Genomic DNA, 23,438 nt, shown 5'->3' with positions numbered 1-23,438 from the left:
TGCCTTTCATACTCAAACAGAAATGTATATGAAAGTGTGTGCTAGATAATATACATAGAACAAATAAACACACACTAATAATCACTGTATGACATTAACATGAAACCATGAATGCACGTCACTTATCGCTTATAAACATTTTTAAAAAGCTCATAGAAAGACTGCGTGCTCTTACTTTGATATGCGGAAATGACGTCACCAGTAGGCGATCACTTGCTATCCGAAAATGGCCGAGAGTGATACGAGTGGATTTTCGTTCGGACCGGCGGGAAGTTTGTTTCAAAATTCCGTGTGTGTAAAAAGCAAATCCACAAGCGTAGAACTGAGATCCACAAATAAAAACTGAGTTCACAAATGCCTGTTTGAAAGTTGTAAATGTTAGGAAGATATTCACAAATGCTTTTCATTTATTTGTAAATTAATTTAATGTATTTTTTATATTTGTGGAATTTGTTTGTGTATTTGCAGATCCGTTTTATATTTGCAAAATATTTTTGTGAGTATACAAATCTTTTTTTTTGTATTTGTGGAAGGTGTTTATATTTACAGATTACACATTTACACACAGATTGTCGATCTGCACACACACAACATTATGAAAGAAATCTAACTCCATAGGTTTTAGGCCTGTTTTTCACTACCGATAAGGAGCTTTAGCATTTTCACAGTTAACCATAGACTGTAAATCAAACCCACAGTGCCAACTAAGCTAGCAGCTCGCACTACTTCAGCTACACCAGAGACATTATAATAAGAGTTTGGCTACACCCTCTTAACTAAATATGGTCAGTTCTGGCTCCAAAAGTCAAAGATGGCGATAGTCAAATTGCTAAACTCGTGGCTTCCAAACAGCAGTAAGGGTGACTGTGTCCATATTTTTTGATGGTCTATGGCCTTGAACGTATCAAAGGGAAATGAAGACTGGATCTGAGGAGTTGTGGAAGAAGAGGACGAGGAGGGTGATAAAGACGATGGAGGGAGTCAAAAAACAACAACTAGTACACAAGACAGTGAGTGCATTGTTTTAATTACTGAGGTATTAATGTACACCAATTTAATTACATATTAGTACAAAAACAGATCTATAAAAAAAATGTTTGTACAAGTTTGCATTCGGTTTCTTTTGGTTATTGATGCAGCAGCTTTACTTGTACATTAATTGTGCTTTGTTACATTTGTCATAGACTCAAAGTCTTCTCATGACTATTAAAAAAGCAGCACCATTATTTCCACATTTCCGAAAAAGCACAAAGTTGATTTTTATGTAACCCTTTCTGTTGCAAGAAATATTTAAAAAAAAAAGCTTCAAATGTTCAAGTCACAAATGTTGACCTGTAAACCATTATCATCCCTTTATGGAATTACAGAAAAGTGAATTACTCTTCCAACACTTTAAGACATTTTGGTGCAAGTATATCACAAGTATTATTTCAGAAAGATACATTCATAAAATGGCTCTAAGCATTCTCACATTTTGAATCTGTTTTCAGCTGCTTTCAAGGCACGTAGAGGAAGTTGTGATGATGTTGTTGATGTGAAAATGTGACACAGACTGGCAGAAATCATATGACTCTTTTTCCCTTAACTGGCAGCTGAAATGAGGACGTAACACAGCTCAGTACATTGGCCCTGACAGCGTTAGCATTCGTCACAGCCTCCTACATTATCAAGCATAATTCACAGTAGGATTGTTCTTCATAAGCTGGTGTGAAACTGATGGAGGACAGTCTTTGTTTATGTTTATTTGCTCTTTGCTTTCTTCTGCAGGCGGGTCCGTGTGGGCTCGGTGAGGACTAAGGGCTCCTGGATGACCATGGCGGGGTATTTCCTTCCAAGCAGCTCCACCTCTACCTTCTGACCCACAGAGCACAGCTCCACAGGCAGGTAGGCAAACGCCAGGCTCTGCTGGGTGGTGTAGCTGTAGGCGCCGGATGTCGTGTTACCGACCACCTGATGAGAAACAAAAGTGACACTGGCTAAGTTTATGTAACCACAAAATAACCAAATATAACTGGATATGATCACCGGACAACTTCACTAAGGCTTTTCATTGTTGCGAACCTTCCCGTTGTGCCAGACGGTTTCATTTCCCTCGGGGTCGATATCATCCGTATCCAGCGTGATGTAGGACAGCTTCCTCTTCAGGCCCTTGGCTTTGATCTCCTGGAGGGCTTTCTTTCCAATAAAGTCACCAGGCTGGATAACCACAGACACAAATAGTTGATTATTCAGGTTATTATTTTATTCCTAGGTACAAAAGAAATACTGTAAATAAAAAGATAAGATTGTTACCTTGTTCAGTTTGATGAAATACTCCAATCCAGCCTCCAGAGGATTCGTGTCACAGTTCATCTGCAACAATTAAGTTAAAGTTGATCTCATCAGCAAAAATGACCTGTGCTACTTAACCCTTTATAGGACACTCATTGAAAGGAAGGGAGGAAGGGAGGAAGGAAGGAAGGAAAGAAGGAAGGAAGGAAGGTAGGGGGGAGGAAAGAAAGAGAGGAGAGAGGGAAGGAAGAAGGAAGGAAGGAAGAAGAAAAGGGGGATGGAAGAAGGAAAAGAAGGAAGGGAGGAGAGAAGGAGGGAGGGAGGAAGGAAGGAAGGACGGAGGAAGGAAAGAAGGAAGGGAGGAGAGAAGAAGGGAGGGAGGAAGGACAGATGGAAGGAAGGAAAGGAAGGAAGGACGGAGGAAATAAGGAACGAGGGAGGGAGGAAGGGAAGAAAGAAGGCAGGGAGGAAGGAAAGGAAGGAAAGAAAGAAAGGAGGAAGGAAGGAAGAAAGGAAGGAAGGATATTTTGGGATATTTACAGAAGTTACCAAATATAATTATTTGCCCAATAAAGGGTTAAACAAACAGTTGAACATTTTGAGGGAAACATGCTTGTTCAGTTTCTTGCCAACAGACCAGAGATTGATATTACTCATTACTCATTTGTATAGTAAATATGAAGCTCCAGCAAGCAGCCAGTTAGCTTAGTTTAACGACTGGAAACAAAGGGAAACAGCTAGCCTGGTTCTGTTCTAAGGTAGCTAAATCTGTCTAAGAGCATCTCTAAAATCCACTAATTAACACTTGACATCTCATTTATTTAATCTGTACAAAAACCAAAATGTAAAATCCTGAAGAGCTCACGTTGATGTCAAGACTTCAGATTTCAGCTCAAACATGTACAGACGTATTTGAGAAATTTACATTCGAGTAAAGAAGGAGAAAATGAAGTGATATCCTACTCACATCACATTATAACTTTAAACCCTTTGTGTAAGTGCATGTGTGTACCTCAGCTCCCCAGCCTCTGAAGCCCTTCTCTAGTCTGAGGGACCCCATGGCGTAGGTACCAAAATTATCGATGCCTTCGTCTTTTCCTGCCTCCATCATGGCCTTGTACACAGTTGCCATGTCCTTCTGGTCCATGTACATCTCCCAACCAAGTTCACCTAAACACACATGTGCATAATAGGATTACCGTACAAGGGTAGTTACACTCAGACTCAGCACCAGAAATAAATGTGACATCACAGGTCGGCCAGCATCGATAAACAAACTAAACGGACCCACACACATTTTTCAGCTGCCTTGAAGTGAAGTCAAATGAAGTGAATGAGAGCCAGAGTAAATATTCATGGAAATGGGCCTTAGCAGTTATTTTGCGTGTATTTGTGATTGGTGTAGATTACAAGAAACTATTTTATCAAGTTAAGTATGTGAGTATAATAATCTGAAATGTACAGAAGCCTGTTAATTGCAAAAACATAAGTAAATGACTGAAAAGTATGAGATAATGAAATAAGTCAAAGCATTATATAATAACTTTATATTATAGTAAGGTATAATATAGTATCGTATAAGTTTGATATTATATACTTTTGTCTTAGTAAATATCTCAATCTAGTATCTCATCATTTTGATTTAGTGAGCCACATAAGGCCAATAAGCTATATATTATGTTGCTACTTACTGTATTAACACTGAAACTGGTTCTCAGTGCAGTATATTTTATCTAACAGCAGCGTGGCTTTAAAAACTGTTCAGTACCGGTGTAGGAGATCCTGATGGCTCGGAGAGAAACGCCAGCCAACTGGATTGATTTGCACTGAAGAAATTTGAATCCGGCATCGCTCATGTCCTCTTTTGTCAGTTTCTGAAGAACTTTGCGGGCGTTTGGTCCTGCAATGCCGAGCACGCCTATTTCGTCTGTCACGTTGCTGATGTCGACGTTATATCCTCCGTCTGCAGCTTCTGCCTCTATCCACCTGAGTTGAGTTCAAAGAGCAAATATTGAGCAGGCAAAAGTAGTAGATTTTAATATAGTATCATTTCAGAAGCAATGCATATTATACATCTGATACACTTCAGTTTATGCCTGACAAATTCGTTGTATGCTAATTGATGCTCATGCTAAATACTTCACATATTTTCCATGCAGCCATATTACAGCTAGGTGGTCTAAAAGTGATAGCCTGACGTGACCTCCATTAACCTTACACTTGTAGTATCATCCTATCACCACTAGAGGCTGCTACACAACATACAAACTGACCCTGCCTCTCTCAGGTTGTGGTAGAGAGTTGGTTATAGTAAGGGAATGGAGATAAACGGTTTAATGTACCGCCTCCGGATTGGAGCAGATGGAGGGGCGTTGTGTTAACAGCTGTTAAAAAGTTTTAGGTTTCCGCAGCATAAAGCAGACTGTGAGAGAGTCTTGTTCAGCGCCGCTTGAGACCTTACTCTGACCTGGGTGTGAGAGACTGAGAAGTGAGGAGTGTTTTGCTTCTCTGTTTAAATCATGTACTGGTTGTTTTGTGCAAGCAAAGTGGAAATGTTTGTCTATTTGTGATACACCCTGATTAATTGTGACATTTTGCTATGATGTGTTTCAAAACTGGTATTTTATTATGAATGTGGTTGTCAAGAAACCACAATATGATCTGTCTGAGAACTACAATGATGAAACTAAATTGGGATGTCAGTCAGTTATTTTCTTGATTAATTGATTACAAAGCCAGTGATGAAATGTAAAGATATATATTTAATCAGATATTGTTCTTAAATAAATTATTAGGTACATTTCAGAGGGAAATATTTGTATTTTTAACTCCACTACATTCACTTGACTGCCTTGGTTACATTTCAGATTAAAGTTTGACATGAAATTACATGATAGGCTTATAAATTAAAGATTAAAGATTAATCCAGTTAATCCAACCTTTCAGTTTTGTGAGCTATTGTATAAAGTCTGTGTCTAGTTGTGTTTCAGATGTTCCACCAGCGATAGATTTGCCCTCCAAACTTCTCACATGGTTTCATTTCAATAACCATAAATCATCTCATGACGCCTCAGATTTATCTTGTGGATCTTCAGAGGGGCCAGACCACTGTACTAAATTAATTAACTGTTTATAAAGTAGTTCAAACTAGCTTCACATCCAGCAGCTATAAAAGTTAAATGCTGCCTACACAATGTACTTTATTAAACTTATTTAATTCATGAGTCTGAGGGGCTGATATAACTGCAGACTGAGCACTTTTACTTCAATACTAAATGTATCCGATAATGCTTCTGCACTTTAGTTTTTAAATGCAAGACTTTTAAAAACGTGTAATGGCAGTATTTTTACATTGTGGTATTGCTACTTTTACTTTAGTAAAGGATCTGAGTACGTTTTCCATTACTGCACAAAGCCAAAGTTGATATATTGAAATGTTGCTTTGTCTGACTAATCGTCCAAACCTAATGTATATTCCATTTATTATACAAGAAGACTAAAAAAACCCAGCAAACATTCACATTTGAGAAGCCACAACTTGTGATTTTTTGGGAGGTAAATACCAATGATCAAATAGTTAATCAAATTATAAAGTAGAAGTATAAACAGCCAGCACATTTTGTAAGTTAGTAAGCCAATGCCTGCCAGACTGCACGGTTCGATTAATCTCACCTGAGGTCATGCAGCTCTGACCCCGAGCCTGTGAGGAGCAAGAACTCTCCTGGTGACAGCTGGGTGATGGTAACCTCAGCAAAGACTCTCCCAGTGGGTGTCAACATGTGGCTGATATTAGTCTGGCCCACCTGGAAACACAAAGGTCAAAGTAGAAATAGTCAGAGAGAAAGGTGTACTCCTTGAGCTACTCTTTAAAGGGGAAAAAATGTACCACATATGTAATAGTATTGTAGCAATGAGGAAATTATGGATTTATAACCATCATGTTAATAGTTTTTAAGGTATTAAGTCATCATACAACAACATTAACAACTACAGCTATCAATTTACACTGAGAGCTTTACCTTGGGCATGGTGTTGGCAAACAGGCGGTCCAGTAGCTTGGTTGAGTCCTTCCCTTTCACTACGAACTTGCCAAAAGGTGTCAGGTCAATCACTCCCACCTTCTCCATCACCAGCTTGCACTCTCTGCCAACTGGTCCAAACCAGTTTGTGCGTCGGAAACTGGGCCTGAGCACAACACAAAATCAATGACTTCTTTATATCTGGGGCTATTATTCTAATGAGTTACAACTGTTCTTCCACAACTTTTATTAGCCTTCTTTTACTGAATAAAACTGATGTCCAAGTATAATGAATGAACATTGTTCTAACAAGAGAACAGAATTAGAAATGGTTGCTTGTAAGCCTCAAAAACAGTACTGTATGTATATGAGACTAACAAGAGTCCTATGAGGCTGTTCTTTAAGGTAAATGCTCATGTCAGCATATTAACATGCAACATCGTGCACTATGACATTTCGAACACGCTGATGTTTAGCATGCATAATGTTTTCCATGATAGCATGAAAGCATGTTAGCATGCTACCACTTGCTAATTAGCCCTAAGCAGAAAGTAAAGCTGATCAGGAATGGAAGTTTTACAGGTTTTCCTAGATGGCACTAGGTGAGAGGTCAGAGTATCACCAAAGTTATTATAATTCATCCTGAGGTGGGCATGCACAGTCTGTACCAATCCATCTAATAGTTGTTGCTACATTTAGCAAAAGAACACAAAGGTTAAGGAGGTTATGGTTAACTTCATGGTGGCGCTAGAGGAGAAGTCGGGGTCGTTAAAGTTGGTAGGTTTTATCCTCAGGGGAATGTACAAAATTGTGCAAAATCCATGATAATGCAATTGTTGTATCTCTGGAGCATAGATTGTCTATATAAAGATTGACGTAGCGAAGTGCGGTGACACCAGCTGGTTTGCATTTGAGCTAATCCCAGAGTAGCCCAGAGTGGCTGCTTATTGTCAGTGACTGGATACATGCCCGCTACCTCAGACGTCAGAAGCTAATGCTAGCTTACTGGGAACAAAGAACGCTGCAGACTTGGGCTAACATTCGTTAACTTGTGTTAAAAAGCCACTTATCGTAATCAAGTTTATTTGGTAAAATATTCTAACAATAGTCCGACTTAGTGCGAACACCAGAGCCAGGAAGAGCAGCAGCAGAGCCAGCTTTCAATCACTGCTGTAAATCAATCAATGTCAATCAATGTCTACACGGCAGACATTAAAGCTACTGCAAGTCTACAAATCTTATTAGCGGAGCAATCATTTCCAAAATGAATCACAACAGAGTTTTTAGAGGACCCTATTCAGACCTTAATAATTAATTGAAAAAAAAAGGATTTACTTAGTATGTCTAAAGAGAAATAGAGGCTTTTTGAGCATTTCTGTTCCCCCAGTTTAATAATAATAATAATAAAATAAAGAATTTCACCTTTCAAGCATTTTCATAGATGAAAAACATGTTATGTGCACATTAGGGAATGCCCATACCTGTGCCGTGGGAATGTAGGCCTGAAGAAACATAGGGCCTAATTTCTATGGGAGGAACATTTTTAAGTGATGGGGAAACATAGGGCTGTGCGAACATAGGGCTGATCCTCCTTTGGGAAGGCAGTCAATTGAAGCTAGTATCTAGTTAGCAGCTGTCCGTGGCACTTTAGGTATTTTCAGATTGGCTTCAGCCTCAAGCTACCGCTTGGTTTGGACCAAAATGATGGGACAACCAACCAATACCGAGACCTATGGCGCCGTAGTATCACTAAAATACAATGTAGTAAATAATTGGGGAAAGAATGTTGCATAGCAAGATTATGACCACAGCTTTTAAATTTGTCCAAAAGGATATGATAGGATATGACAGATATGAGCCAAGTATGCAGCTACTGTGAGGGCCAGTTGGATTGTACACCCACAGTTGGTAGGACTCCAAACACTTGGAGGATTATCTCAAGACATCTGTGACTGTATGTGTGTAAATAATGTCATGGTGCATGTTGTAGAGTGGTTTAGAGAATCAGATCCTGCATATGGTGAAGCTTGTGTGCATCAGTTATTGAGAGTTATCTGCATGTGTTGCTGAACGTTAGCAGTTGTTTCTCCTCTTTCATCGAGGTATCTAAATGGTTCTCTTGTGCTGCAGTGTAGAATTGGTGACTGATAGCTGATTTGTGGTGAGCTCGTCTCCGTACAGATTGACTGAAAGGCTTGGCTCTGTTTGTGAACATGTGTTTGTGCTCCACTGCATAACTCCCATCTTAACCCAAGAACATTGCGTCCTCAAACATTTACTCTGACAAACATGCAGGTTTACTACAACCAATCCCATTTGCACACAACCATAAATTCTACATACATATATATGAGTTGATCTCCACCAGAAATGATTGGAGCTTCTTAATTTACGCAATGGTATGTTCAAGCTGAATAGTACAAGCAGCATCCCTTTGTGCTCCATCTTTCACCACAATAACAGGGTATTATAAATTAGGAAAGTGGATTTGCTGTGGTGCTACTGCAGGAATGTGTTAGCTAATTTAGGACCGCAAAAGCACTTAGCAATTAAATTAAATTAAAAGCAGTTACGAAACTTAAAACTAAAACAGTCAGGGAACATGTTGTTAATGTTAGTTCTCCAAATAACTACTATTGTTCAGATCTAACATAGTTATCGTAGGTATGTTGCAAATAAGATGAGGATTTCTTACTTGTATCCAGTGTCATCTCCGGGTTTGTAGAACCAGTGAGGTTGTTCCCAGCCAGCGTGAAAGCCCATAGATGCTTTGTCCTTCAACAGCTCGTAAACACCACTTTTCCTGCAAGTTGGTCGGCCAGCGAAACGCTCCTCCTTGGGGTAACCAACTGGAGAGACCAACAGAGTGAGGAGGAGAGTTTTTGTGACAGTGAAAAGAGAAAATTCTGTCCAAAGAAAAGTAAAATAGTCATCTACTGTTCTTACCCACGTTGTTGAAGCCATATGATTCTCGAGCTTTGGCACACATGAAAGGTATATCCGTCCATTTGCCGTAGCGGTTGGGGTCACATTCAATCAGGTCGTATGGAGGCTCACCATGCATAATCCAGTGGCTCAGGAACTTACCAATACCACCAGCATGGATAACGCCATACCTGAACACATGAAGTCCAACCACTGAGCATTTTAAATTCTTCTCTTTAGTCAAATATTTAAACAGCCAACCCTAATCCTCCCACACATACCCAAATCCAATGGCGGCCCAGTAGTTGCGAACTCCATGGTGTGGTCCGACCATGGGCAGCAGGTCAGGGGTATATGTGATTGGTCCAGACACAATATTGATGATATCAGCTGTCTTTAGCACAGGAACCATCTCCATGGCCATCTCAACATGCTCCATTATCCTGTCGAGGTCAGACTCAAACAGCTCCTTACCGAAACCTGCAGCAGTCAGACAGGAAACAAGATGGAAAGAAATGTAATGGTGAAACTACAAGGAATTCAAACCATGCAGTAAAAGATACTCCCGTATTGTTCAAATTAGGAATATGGATCAACAAAGCTTAATCTAATCACAGACAGACCTGGAGGCACTCCATCTCTGACCCAGGAGTCCTGCAGCACCATCTTCTCCATCTTTTCATACGGACCAAAGAGCAGGCCATCTCTCTCCTGACGCAGGTAGTATGAGCCCTCCAGGTCCCTGATGACAGCCACCTCCTTCTTCAGCGCCTTCACCTCTGGCACTGTCGCTGTGACTACGTACTGGTGGTGCACTGGGATGGTGGGGTGATCGAAGCCAATCATTTGACCCACCTCCCGGGCCCAAAAACCTGAAAAACAATAGACATTGTATTAATAAAACACTTAATGACAAAATTTCCCCCACTAACTGTTAACAGCAGGGTTTCTACACATTTCAACCGAGTTAAATGTAAGACTTTTAATACCATTTAATACACATGGACATGCATATGGCAAAGCAGGAAAGATAAAAACCAATGTGGTCTGAATGTACCTGAAATGGGGAGTTTCTCATGTTCGAACTATTTTAGATGATTGTTGCATCATAGATTTTGGAGAATTGGCAGTACTGTTATGTCTAAATTGGAAATAAGTGCTCCACTGCTTTAATGTTTTATGAGGCCAATAATATAAAGTTTATGTCTCCTAGCAGGCACACAAAGTCTGATGAATGAATCTGTTTGTAAGTAAGCAGCCACACCTCCTGCGACGCCCCCCTTTTACCATTTGGTAAGAAAAGTGAATCATTTGTTCCTTAAACAGAATACACTCATGTAACACTTCTCAACCTGAGGACAGGACTGCTTTATTGTACACACACTAAAGAACACTTGATCGTCTTCTTCAAGGAGACTTTGGCATGTGGACGCTTAATGGACAAACCTGCTGGACCACCAGAGCCTCAGCTCCTCTGTATCAGACCATGATCAGATGTTCTTACGGGTTTTTAATTCATTGTCTTTCGAGACATTACGCTAACATACAGACCACAAACACAGGTAATTGATTATGTAAACAAAATTTGATTTGATACATGTAAAAATCTAAAAAAGGACTTTTATGAGCAGTTTTTAATGTCAGCTTTTAATAAGAGTTTTAAATGTCCAATTTTCTGGTGATTTATTGACCAAATGATTCAACTTGAAGTAAAAACTATATTTACTGAGGGTCACTTCACCCAAATTACCATTACTATTACTTGGGGTGGTGTCAAAAATCTCAAAAAGAAAACTTGGACAACTAAATATGTCTGCATGGCTAGATATGGCCAGGAGCACTGACAACTTGTTGATCTCTGCGGCTATCTTCAGCTATGTTGCAAGACAACGCGCTAATAAATCAACTTAAATTCAAAGATTAAATATATTCTCAAATTATGTCCATCTGTTTCAGTTGTACGTGCAAGTCTGTAGCTTATTAACATCACATTGTTTATTTATATTCTCCATGTGCTCCATATGTGAACTTTATTCCAAGGTGAGGGACGGGGTAAGGTGAGGTACATATACACAAAACATGCTGATAAAAAAGTCCCAGGCAGTTTAGGCAAGAGCTGGGCTGTAGAGGAGCATGTTTACCAGCTGTTTGCACACAGGGCCAATTCACCGAGTGATGATTGGAGTCAACAAGCTCAACTAAATAAAGCAACCTTTGAAACAAGCCCTGCTTTGTTCACATCAATCGTACACGCTGTTTAAACTCTATTTGTAGTAATCAGAATGGTTCAAAATGTCACAAATTAAAGGATATTATCGAGAAAAAAGCTTTTAAAGTATTGCAGGGTTGTAGGGTTGCGGAAAAAATGGTCAAAACACTGCCTCCCTCCTGGTTACAAGACTGTTGGGTTGAAACTGATCCAACCAGGGTCACATTCCAGGAGACGTGACCCTTAACCTTGGTGGTTAACGCTGTTGGGAAAAGGGGGTACAGCCTGCTTTTTGGTTTCTATGGGGAGTCAAATTTATGAAAATGTGATGCTGTGGGGGAGGGAGATGTTGGGTAGATGATGAAAGAAGTAGCCCAAGTTTTAGCTGAAGAGAATTTAAAAAAAAGACTAGAAAGAAAAAAGATGAAGATGGTTGATGTTATGCAAACCCGACAAAACAGTAGCTGCTTTGTGGGTTTTGAACACCAATGTGAGCGCAGCACAACGTGTTAAAAAAAGAGGCTGCTGTTGTTTCCTGGGAGTTTTTATCATCTGTCATCTATGTGGGATTTTAAAAAGGATGAAACTTTAAACTAGACGCTTTGCATAAGGGGTTATTTCAGCGGCCCGCAAAGCATCTGTTGTAAATCTTTCAACCACAAAAACAAACTCAACACCCAAAACACAAAAGGGAAGTGCAGTGACCCCGAGTTTGTGGCTGTTCTTTTGGAAAAACCCACAGAATGGAAATTGATTATAATGTGAAGGTTGTTCATTGTGGGAAAAGAAAGCATGTAAACAGACGTCTTTATCTTAAAGCTGCAAATAGTACCAGCTAATCTGAACACTCATGAACACAGACTATAGATAGAAAAAAAAAAAAAAAAAAAAAAGGAGCATCAGCAGTAAAGTAAAATGTAAGGAGGTGTGCATGTACTGCTGCTTCAAGATTGGATGAAATGTGAACAGTTGGCTTGTTTGGATTGGCTGACGGACACGGCGGAGGCAAAAGGCCAGCAGGGCCCACGACGTAAAAAGCTGGCTTCAACCAGAGTACAGAATGTGAGAATTCAGGGAGAAAATATGGAGCAAAGAAGATGTGAATGCAGCCGCAGAAAATTCACTTTACGGCCGCAGTTTACGGCTTTAAGCTTAAGCATGTGCACTCGGACATTTTTCCAGTTTTACACATGCATACATGACAGCATTTTTCATAGTGGAAGCACAGTTAGTTCATTTCATATTAAAGATTTAAAAAAAAAGGCAACTAAACAAAAGTATGCATGACCTATATATTGACATATGTTACACAATATCCTCTCAAATTCCTGAACCTTGGCATATAATCAAGCCACCGCAGCAGCAGCAGCAGCAGCAGACGAAATCCCCCCTGAACTGGTATGACCCAGTTCAAGCCAAGCATTCGTCTCCATGAACTGTGCAGGCAGTGGTCTGTGTGGGCAAAGGTCCTGCTGTGGTAGAGCGTCCAAAGATAACATGTTTTATTGACTAGACGCTAGAAAATGTGTTTTGCCGGGCATTATTGCGATTTCCTTTGTAAACACGTTATGTTTTAAGTCAGTGTAAATTGTGAGAAGTTGCCGAGAGTTGCATTTTAGCATGCGGCTTTACCACTTTTGTGCTAGCAGTAAAGATGTCACATTATTCAACCATAATATGCATCTTTCTTTTTAGCTTTAGTTTAGCTTTCATGTGTCTTTTCTGTCAGGATTACTTCTAAATCATGATTTGATTTTATTAAAAAAAGAAAAAGACAGATTTACATAAGTTTTCTCGTATAAACTGTTTGGGTGAAATTGGATCCCTATATCTTAATACCTTATGTCATTCTGAACCATCAAGCCTTCAACAGAGTGTGAGGACGGCAGTGTTTGAGTTGTGTAATGCACCTTCTAGTGCAAAACACAACTGTAACTACAACAAACTAAAGCTGAGCTAAGCTGAAATCAGTCCAAAGAGCAAAACAGAAACATGACAAATCACCATGTGCTGCAACTTTTTTTTTTCACTTTTGATTAATCTGCCAATTGTTTACCAAATGTATCATATTTGTCTATAAAATGTGAGGAAATGGTGGAAAAATGCCAATTATAGCCAATGATGGTGCCTTCAAATGTCTTGTTCTGTCTGCCCAACAATCCAAAATCGAAAGATATTAACTTTACTATCATATATGAAGCTTTAAATCCTCATGTTTGAGAAGCTGTGAGCAGCTATAGTCATTTTTCACTTAAAAATATTTATTAATATTTACTTCATTTGATCATCTTAATTGTTGCCAGATAATTTTCTATGAATCGTTGCAGCTCTATTGAAAAACATAGTGTAACTTGAAAAACACACATTTTATTTGGGCTGCAAGTAACAATTATTATTATTATCAATGAATCTGCCAATTATTTTATCTATAAAATGTCAGAAAATAGTGAAAAATGCCTGTTATAATTTCCTAGGGCCAATTGTGGCACCTTCAAAAGTCTTCTTTGGTAAGCTCAACAGTCCAAAACTCAAAGTGTCTCTCATGTAAGGCACATAAAAGCCTCAAATCCTCACATTTGAGAAGCAGGGAGTCGCAAAAATGACTAAAATGAGAGTTGCCAATTAATTCCCAATCAATCCACTAAGTGATTAATGGAGTGATTATTGAAGCTTACATTATATATCTTTTTACATTTCATTACATTTTGAGATCGGATGTGCATGATTTTTTATGTTGTTGAAGTACAAACCTGTTGCATTGACGATGCGGTTTGCTCTGATGGTCCCATGAGGAGTCTGAACGTCCCACTTGCCATCAGCGGTGGGTTTGAGGCCGTTGACCGGGGCTGGGTTGTAGATCTGGGCGCCATACATACGAGCTCCAGCAGCCAGAGCCATGGTCAGAGAGTAAGGGTCAATGTGGCCGTCGTCGGGGGTGTAAAGACCCGCCAGCACCTAAAATATACACATGAATATTTATTATTTAAAGGGTCAAAGTTTCCTCAATGACCATTCGCTCTAAATATCAGTTGCTTTAATTGACTACTTGTGCATTAGTCAACTGATCAAACACATCAATGAGAAAGGGTCTTAAATTAGCTTTTTGGATCAAACTGTTATGAGCTACTAATGCAACAAACTTCAATTTTGAGATCATTATTAATAAAAACCAAAGAACATTATTTATGTGGATGGAACCAACAATATTTTGGGCCTCTGTGTGCAAAGTCGACATTTTTGGCCTGAAATTGACATAAGAATAAAACTGGAATATCCTAAATGTAGATCAGGGATGTCAAACATGAGGCCCGTGGGCCAGATCCAGCCCGCCGAGGTGTCTAATCCGGCCCACTTTCCTTATTCCTCCCTTCCTTCCTTTCTGTCTTCTTTTCCTTCCTTCCTTTCTTCCTTCCTTCCTTCCTTCCTTCCTTCCTGTCTTATTTTCCTTCCTTCCTTCCTTCCTTCCTTCCTTCCTTCCATCTATTTAATGATCCGACCCACATGAGATTAAATTGGGCATTATGTGGCCCTTGACTGAAAATGAGTTTGACACCCCTGATGTAGCTGGTTCTTCCTCTAAGGAGCCTCAATCTGTTCAGTAATTTATATTTTCTGGTGACAAAAAAAAGGGAAATTTTGGCCCAATGGTTTTAAAAGACAAGAGGTGGAAAGGTCTCTAAAATTCAAAGGACTAAGTGTCTGTGGATTATGATTATTCATAGAACAAATCACATCAATCTGGCTGGTAGAGGTTGAGATATCTTGCTGTTTCTCTTCTACTTTAACTTAACTGTAAATGAACCCCAGTTAGAATAAATGCAGCCTAAAACAAGAATATCTTTGTATATGTTGGCAAACAGCTACTTATTTCCACATAGAGCAGTTACAGAACAACATTATTCATTTGGAGTCGTGTTTCTGTCCATCTGGTGAATTAAAGTCCAGCATTCGTTCTGCTTTAGCTTTCTGTTTTTTTACTGTCTATCAACTCCTGAGGGAAATATCTGGCTCTTTAGCTGCTAAATGTTCCACTATGTTCACCAGCTAGTCTACAGATAACTGTGTCTGTTTGCTGTTTGGTGCTAAGCAAGTAGTATAAAGTTGCTTTTAGAGCTTTTTCTCTGATAACTGCAGCTGAAAATGACACTATGAGAGCGCTGAGAGTGAACCAAACATTAAAATTATAGTTGGAAAGCTTAACATTGAACTAAAAATCACTATAGAGCTCTATAAAGCTGAAGAGAGCTGCAGCCTTTGTAGGTTCATCATTACAAGTGACGCACAATATAATTACACACTGTCATTTCACACATTATTATAAAAAATATTGATTATAGTCGATTTAAATGCAATACAAAAACCAGGATCAGATTGCACAGATTCAGATATAACAAACAAGCCAGTTTGACAGAGGACCAACTTTTCTGAGATGATAATGATGATGAGAACAAGCAATGACCAAAAAAAACACTACATCTCTTGTCTCAAACACCTTGCAGGTAATGTGCAGGATGATCATATCGACGAATTCATCGAGGACTTTTTTGACTATCATTGACTATCATTGATTGGAACTAATAAAAACAGCACTGCATTGATCTGTTAAACATAGACTGTATAGAAGAAATGGACGTAACATCCGTGACGTCACCCATTGGTTTGTGGACTGCTGCTCAGAAGCCAATAGTTTCGAATCTAGGCAGCGCCATCTTGAAAATTTTAGGTGCATGCTGGGAAAAATAAAAACACGGATTCTACAGGGAGGGTAGAAGGAGGTTGCCATTGGTTGCGAGGGCTGGATCTCGAGAACATTTGTCAATCAACCTGTCAATCAGGACGTAGCCACGCCCTAATGCATACCCTGCTTTATCGTCACATATAAAATCAGGGAGGCCAAAATGTCACAAATGAACATCATACTGCATTGAAGAAGGCTTTAAACTAGCGATTGAGACCATAAACACATTTTGAAAACGTTTACTGAGGTTAGAAATCAAGTGAGAAGTTGAACTGCAAGTTGAGAAGGTGAATTCTCCATTGACTTGTATAGAGACGGAAGTCCTTTAGACACCAAAACGGTCGCCCCCTGGTGGCCTTTTGATAGAATGCAGTTCGAAGTTACTTCTATGTTGGCTTCATTTCAGAGGACCGGAACTCCCCGCCTGGTTAAATCTCGCCGTGATTCATACAAACCTTGTCCACGTTGACCAGGGGGAAAAGCTCCTGGACTCTCTCCGGTCCGATTAAGTACTGCGGGGTCACGTGCCAGTGTGTGCGGGTCATCTGGTACTTCATCTCGTCCACTCGAGCTGCTGTTGAAGCGATGCGGACACTGCCCGGCTGGTGAAAGCCCACCGCCTACACACAAAGACAACATGAATGAATATTATAAAACACACACTTTAAAAACACATTAAAATCTACAAAAGGTGAACAAAGCAGCACCTCACCTGTCCGGTTTCAGCCTCCAGACTCTCGTATAACTTAATGCTGTCATAGTGGACGTGCTTGAGGTTGATGCCTGGATGGTAATATGTCGTCAAACCGGCCTGTAACACAAAATACACACATTTTATCAGAGTGGATTAGAAGAAAATGCAACATTCACCAACTAAGAACTTGTAAAAGGAGATTATTTTGACCGTGCCATGAACACAACACTGACATATCGTCACCTTTGAAGTTGATATGTTGAACGTGGGAGTTATGGAGCAACATTATCACTCTTTAGAGTCGTGTTTCTGCCCAATGATGAACGTAACTCCAATTTTCAGTGTGGATGATTCATTATTTGAATCAATTTTTGTTTGAAACATCACTTGGGGGGACAAAGCCTTCTCCACTGCTGCCCCCACTCTCTGGAATTCACTCCCCAAACCCATCAGAGACTGTACAGACCCCCATACCTTCAAATCACTCCCTAAAAACACACCTTTTTAAACTGGCTTTTAACCTGTAAACTGTTCTTTTATCCTCTTTGAGCACTTGTAAAAGCGCGTTATAAATAAAATGTATTATTATTATTATTATCATTATCATATTTTCTTTGAGACAGTTGAACAGGAATGATACAAGATGTTTTATCACCTGCAGGGCTTTTCATCATTATGCATAAAATACTGTTTTTTCCACATGCTATCGACTAGTTAGATGCTTCGACTAATCCAAACGTTCAAACCCGGCTTACTTTCTAACCCCAAGCACAACTGGCCCATTACTGAGTGAGGTGAGTGTAAATGCTGGATTTTCAGATTTGGAAATTATGCAAATTATTGGACGCAGCCACCCAAACATTAAAAAAAAGACAGATAAGTAGAGGTTTCAACCATCCGAATAGCAGTTCTGTTGAAGCATACCGTCTGCTCAACTCATAGAGAGGAATTTCTCTTATATGTAAATAAAAAATGTGTCTTTAATGACGACTAGCGTGGCTGTTTTTCTGGATTTGAGGGTCTTCCTATGTCTGTGAGCTCTAGCCAAAAAGGTTAACTGGAAACTCTGGATTACCAGTAAGTGTGAATGTTGTGAATGTTGACCCAGCTGCCTGTCCCCAAATGTATGTGGGTTTGACTGTGAGGAGAGTAACTGAATATAAGAGTCAGGTCCCCCACCCTAACTCACCCCTGCTGACATGTCAAACATATATTAATAGCAGTAAAGCGTAGTGCTGTTCTGTGAATGAGGAGGAGCAGTGTTTAAGGGGTAGAGTGGGTCAAGACTGCAGATGCTTTGAAAACCGATAACGTGACAGCTGCTGTCGATGGATACGGAGCAGCTACTTAAGGAAACGTACAGAAAGTGGATGTAAATACCTTCATTAAGTGAGGCTGTTGAGGAATAACTTCTCCATATTTGATGCTTTTAAGGCAATTATTTTCATTATCGACAAATCAATTAGTGAATAAAACATCAGAAAACAGTAAGAAATGTTCTGAATTCACCAAAAGAGACCAAAAAAACCCAGCAAACTTTAACATTTGAGAACCTTAAACTAGCAAATGTGTTTTTTGGGGTTGAAAAAACGACTTAAATGACAAATATCAAAATAGTTGTCAATTCATCAATTAAAGCTCTAGTTCCTTTAATTCCCTTCATGCATTAGAGGTTTCACTTTAACATCACTGAGTTGCCATTTATTGACAATAATGTGATCATAAAGTGTATAATTGATACTGTGATTATCAATAAAGTACCTCCTCCTGAATAATCCCATGTTTTGACAGCTTTCATCACTTTCATCATATATATACTGTATCTCTAGTCCATGTTACTGCTGTACTCACTGTTAAACATCCTGCTGCTATTTAAGTGTCAACTACTGTAGGGCTGCAACTAACATTTACTTTGACTATCAATGCATCTATCAATTCTATTTCTTGATTAATCGATTAATTGTTTGGTCTATAAAATGTCCAAAAATGCTGAAAAATGACAGTTTCTCAAAGGCCAAGGGGACATCCTCAAAATCCTGCTTATTTTGACTATAAATTAATCAGTCAGTTCTATTTCTAGATTAATCGATTAGTTGTTTGGTCTATAAAATGTCCAAAAATGTTGAAAAATGTTGATCCTCAATATTTAGGTAATTAATCGACTAATCATTGCAGCTCTACCTCCAACCATTTCCATCACCGTCATTCTCAGAGGACGCCTACAAACAATCGTCCGTTCTGTAGTCCTTCTTGTTAAAGTTGTTCTCTGGGTTGTTCAGGTTGTCCACTCGCATATTTTGGATCAAAATTTAGGAAAAATACACACCTGGAAATGTGCATGATACGCCTCCTTCAAAGGGAAACTTCAGGACTTTTCAACCTGAACTCTTTTTTCCCATTAATTGTGTTTAAGTGATTAATGGGGACAACAGTCTTTGAATCTGGTCCAGTATTGAGCAAGAACGCTTCATCAGCCAGCAGCTGCAAAACAAACTACTCTGTGATCCAAAAGAGCAACTCAACTCTCGCGAGATTTTGTTGAGCGAGACTTTGTTAGACACTAAACATACGGGATCAAGTGAAAGGTCAAGAATAACGTCTTATATCTCTGTGTGGTTCTTTCTATAATGCTGACAGACTCAGATAATAACAATCTGAGTCTGTCAGTGGCAGAAACTTTAGATAACGGACCTGTTGCCCCATTGGATTACATAGCAGCCTGCTTTTTGGCTGTAGGCCTCAGCACACTCAATCAATACTGGACCAGTTACAAAAATGGGTGTCCTCATTGGTCACTTTGACATAAAATGATTGGTAAATATAAAGTCCAGGTTGAAAAATGCCAAAGTTTCCCTTTAAAGTGACTTTGAACAACCTAATTTTGGAGTTTGGATTGTTTTTGATGTTATTTATTATTCAAAGTCCAACAAAGCTTCATGTACAGACCACTGTTCATTGAATCAAATCATGGTGGGAAGTAATTTAACAATGTTTTAGCATTAATAATGGGATTTCAGGAAGTTTTGATGATTATTGTGATATTTTTATGCACGACAATGTCACATCCATGCTCAAAACTATCAAGCCAACAGTGCTGATATTGGAAAAAGTAAAAAATGAATGAAAGTATAGATAACAGGGAGTGTGGGAACATATACTGCTGCAGAGTTACAACACCTATGGGAGAAATACCACCTGCCGCTCAGACAGATAACCCACCTTCACCCATTAAACCTGCTGCAGGATCTTTCACTTCTACATTAAAATTAACACAGCCTTAGTTGGACCTACAGCATGCCATGTGGACCCAGCAGTCAGCTCAGACTTCTCCAACAGCACCACATCCTTCATGCCACCTTTGGCCAGGTGATAGGCGATACTGGCTCCCACACATCCTCCACCAATGATGACAGTGTCTGCAGTGTCCTTCCACCGCTTTCCCAACACTGAGTTTGCATCACTGATAGAAAAGAAGAAGAAAATTACAGGTGAATTATTACATCTCCAACATGCATCATGCACACGTTTAAATAGACTGTTTACAGAGTGTCACACCTTGGAAATGTTGTCATACCTGCACCACATTAAATAAAGGTGTAACATAGCAGTAATGCACAGCTATGCATCCGTTTATGTTACAGTTTTTGCATGCTATCTTTCACTGGTGCAGCTTTATTACGCGCGTTGATTGACTATTTTAAACTCTCATTTGTTATCTATTGAGCGACTTCAACGTGTTTTATAAACAAAATGCACTAAAATGTGAATGGAGTCTTTTAAAAACTGTACTATCTCACCTCTGTGCAGCCTGTTTTCTTGAATCGCAGCTTATGGTCCGCAATGGAAGACGGGCGATCCCTCGATACGCGGCCAAATCTCTCCGCAGCTGGACGTTGATCAGATTTAATATCCGAGACATAATTGAGGTAATATTTAATGCAGCTCAAAGCATTAATCTGCCCCCCTCCTGTCTCTGAAAGCCCCCTGCACTCTCGTGTGTAAATACCTCTTTTGCACTGACAGGCGCGTAATTTGGCACGCCCACAAGTGGAGAACCAAGTCGGTCCTGAAGAGGAAACTTTACCCAGATTAACCCACGGACAAGTTTAACTCTTTGTGTGCCAGAGCCTCCACATGTAGGTCACATAAACCACTGGAAAGACCATTAACTGTGGATTTTGAACCTGATTTTGATTTTTATAACAAGCTCTTATTGATTTTAACGCAAAAAACATAACAAAAGGGAAACGTGCTTCTAACCACTAAAATATATATAATGTAATAATTAAATAACAGTCCTGCAGACACCTCAGTCTGTGTGCAGATCATAAATCATCTCTCACAAACTGAAAGTGTTTCTATGGCGTAATCAGGAGGAAAACATGATAAAGTCTTTCCTGTACTGGACTGTGGTGATATTATTATATATGCATGATCTACCATATATATTTAAATATGCAGCCTTCAACTATAATGTTCCTTTTCCTGCTGTTTTATTCTTACACTTTGATAAGACTCTCTAGCTGTTACTTCTTCCACCATCTGATTATATTGATTGTTGTGCATCATTTATGTGAATATTGTGTGAAATAGAGTAGAAAGTCAGTAGAGTGTGTGTGAAAGTATGACTTCTTATCATGCACTAACATTTCATATTTTATCTTATTGAGTCTGCATTTCTATATTTCATTATACTAAAATAATTACAAAACATAAGCTCAATTTTAATTGATTAGCGTACTATTACTTTGCATTAAACACATATATTTTGGCTTTAAACCATAATCTTTGATCAGCAATGCATTTTTTATGGCACAAAATGACTCAGATTCATTGACTGAGTAATTGAGTAATTGACAATTCAGTGATTTATTATCTCTGTAAGAGTGAATAAACCTCCCATAATATAGGGGAGACTAACCCAGACTGTTTTATACAAAAGGTGAAGTGTCAGCTGGGCCTCTCTGCCACTCTTTAGTGTTTTCTTAAAGAAGCAGGGTCAGGAAAACAGCTCATATATCTCACATTTCCTCTCATTCACTCCAACCTTTAGTCAAATTCACTACTTTAGAGCTCAGTGCCTGAAATTGAGTGCCTAATATATCTCAATTTCAAAACAGGGCAGTTATAAAGGCTTTTAAAGTTGAATTTAAATATCCATCTAGCTATAATTTTGTCATCCTTTCTGCCAATTTCACTATCTCGGTCTATGACTATTGCATGTCTGCTGGAAAAGGGTTTCCTCCTCTGTTGCTCTATTGTTTCCACATAGGTGCACACAGGTGTTTTTGGGGAGAGTTTTTCCATGTAGCATTGCTGTTCAGGTTGTGAAGCCCCTGAAGCTAAATGTGTGCTGTTGTGCTATTGGGCTAATGAATTGACTGATTTCTTTTGCTAATTTGAAAGTTTTAACTGGGCCCAACAACTGTATTAACTATAAAACTACTCATCTTCTCCTTGTACACCTCTGTAAATCTATTCTCTAGTTTGCTCACATTGAAGCACTCTGTTAAAGGCTGAATGCATGAATCTATGAATCTGCTATGGGTGGTATTAAAAGTCTATACAATGATAATAACTGGCAGCTAAAATACTGTGAATATGCAGGATGTGGCTAGCTTGTGATCAATGCTACAGTGCAGATTAACACTGAATATACTGATTATTTACTGATGTAACTTCCATGTTTTCTGTTGTTTTTCCTGCTGATTTGTGTTGGAATCGTGTTCGTTATGTAAAGTGCAAACACTGGTCAAACACATTGACCCGGATGCCTCCCAAATCCACAGAAACGCAGCCGCTTTTATCTCTCGGTGGTCCTTGAGCCTTTTTTTTTTTATTGCAACATCGCCTGAAACTCTCCTGGTACAGCTGCAGCAGGTTTGAGCTGGACGTTTATCCTGATAGCTGCTTAAAACAAACACTAAAAATACAGAAGGGGGGGGGGGGAGACTTATCTGGTTCATGTGTGTTTGGAACAATTAAGAGTTTAAAAAGATGTGTGGAACAAGTTTTATAAATTATTTGACCAAAAAAGAGACCAATTGTGTTGATAATAGAAAAATTATCAACTCAAGCTTTGGAAATGAGACTTAATACGACACATTTTGACAAGTAAAATCACCAGAATATACTTTAATGTCCCAATAAATACAATTCAAAAATATATATATATATATGTACAATGATGTTGATGTCTGTGCTATGTGAAGTGAGATTTTAAAGTTGATGCTGTCATGGTTTGCTATTTTAGTTTAGTTTATATTTGAGGAGAATAAAAAAACAGATACAATATGATCTTTAAAACACAATATGGTGATATCAGCTACATTGGGCCACTTTTTGGTTAATGGCATGGGATTGGGAAACTAACATAAGAACAACGTATGACTTTTATTTGTGTTCTTATGATTAAAAAGGTTTGTTTTCAGTATTTTTGTGTTGAATTAATGTAAGGAAATATAATTGAAATGTATATAATTGTATATGTATAATTGTACAGCTGTTGAAAGATGAGCTAGCCCACATTTTTTAGATCAGCAGTGTTAAGGTAAAATGGGCCACTAAAATGGCAAAGGAAGT

The 23,438-nt window shown here is 38.9% G+C and overlaps 1 protein-coding gene across 1 annotated transcript; it reads right to left on the bottom strand.

Moving 5' to 3' along the window:
- Positions 1-1,008: 1,008 nt before the first annotated feature.
- dmgdh (dimethylglycine dehydrogenase) lies at positions 1,009-20,865 on the bottom strand. Its single transcript, XM_053340614.1, has 16 exons — positions 20,654-20,865; positions 20,148-20,316; positions 16,875-16,973; positions 16,618-16,782; positions 14,175-14,379; positions 9,839-10,087; positions 9,497-9,695; positions 9,237-9,406; positions 8,986-9,139; positions 6,291-6,456; positions 5,944-6,074; positions 4,040-4,257; positions 3,284-3,441; positions 2,293-2,352; positions 2,062-2,196; positions 1,009-1,950 (listed from the first exon to the last, which is right to left on the bottom strand). The coding sequence occupies exons 1-16, from the start codon at positions 20,773-20,775 to the stop codon at positions 1,741-1,743; spliced, it is 2,610 nt and encodes an 869-aa protein (XP_053196589.1). The 5' UTR covers positions 20,776-20,865; the 3' UTR covers positions 1,009-1,740.
- Positions 20,866-23,438: the final 2,573 nt, after the last annotated feature.

This window comes from Scomber japonicus, chromosome 19, assembly GCF_027409825.1.
Source record: "Scomber japonicus isolate fScoJap1 chromosome 19, fScoJap1.pri, whole genome shotgun sequence".
NCBI lineage: Eukaryota > Metazoa > Chordata > Actinopteri > Scombriformes > Scombridae > Scomber > Scomber japonicus.
Note: the sequence above shows the minus strand (reverse complement) of the source record. Positions and strands in the feature narration are given on the sequence as shown.

Coding starts and splice junctions, on each gene's coding strand:
- dmgdh (XM_053340614.1), bottom strand. CDS start 20,775: ATGTCTCGGATATTAAATCTGATCAACGTCCAGCTGCGGAGAGATTTG. Junction 6,075..6,290: donor TTGCCAACACCATGCCCAAG/GTAAAGCTCTCA, acceptor TTGTGTTTCCAG/GTGGGCCAGACTAATATCAG. Junction 1,951..2,061: donor CCGTCTGGCACAACGGGAAG/GTTCGCAACAAT, acceptor GTTTCTCATCAG/GTGGTCGGTAACACGACATC.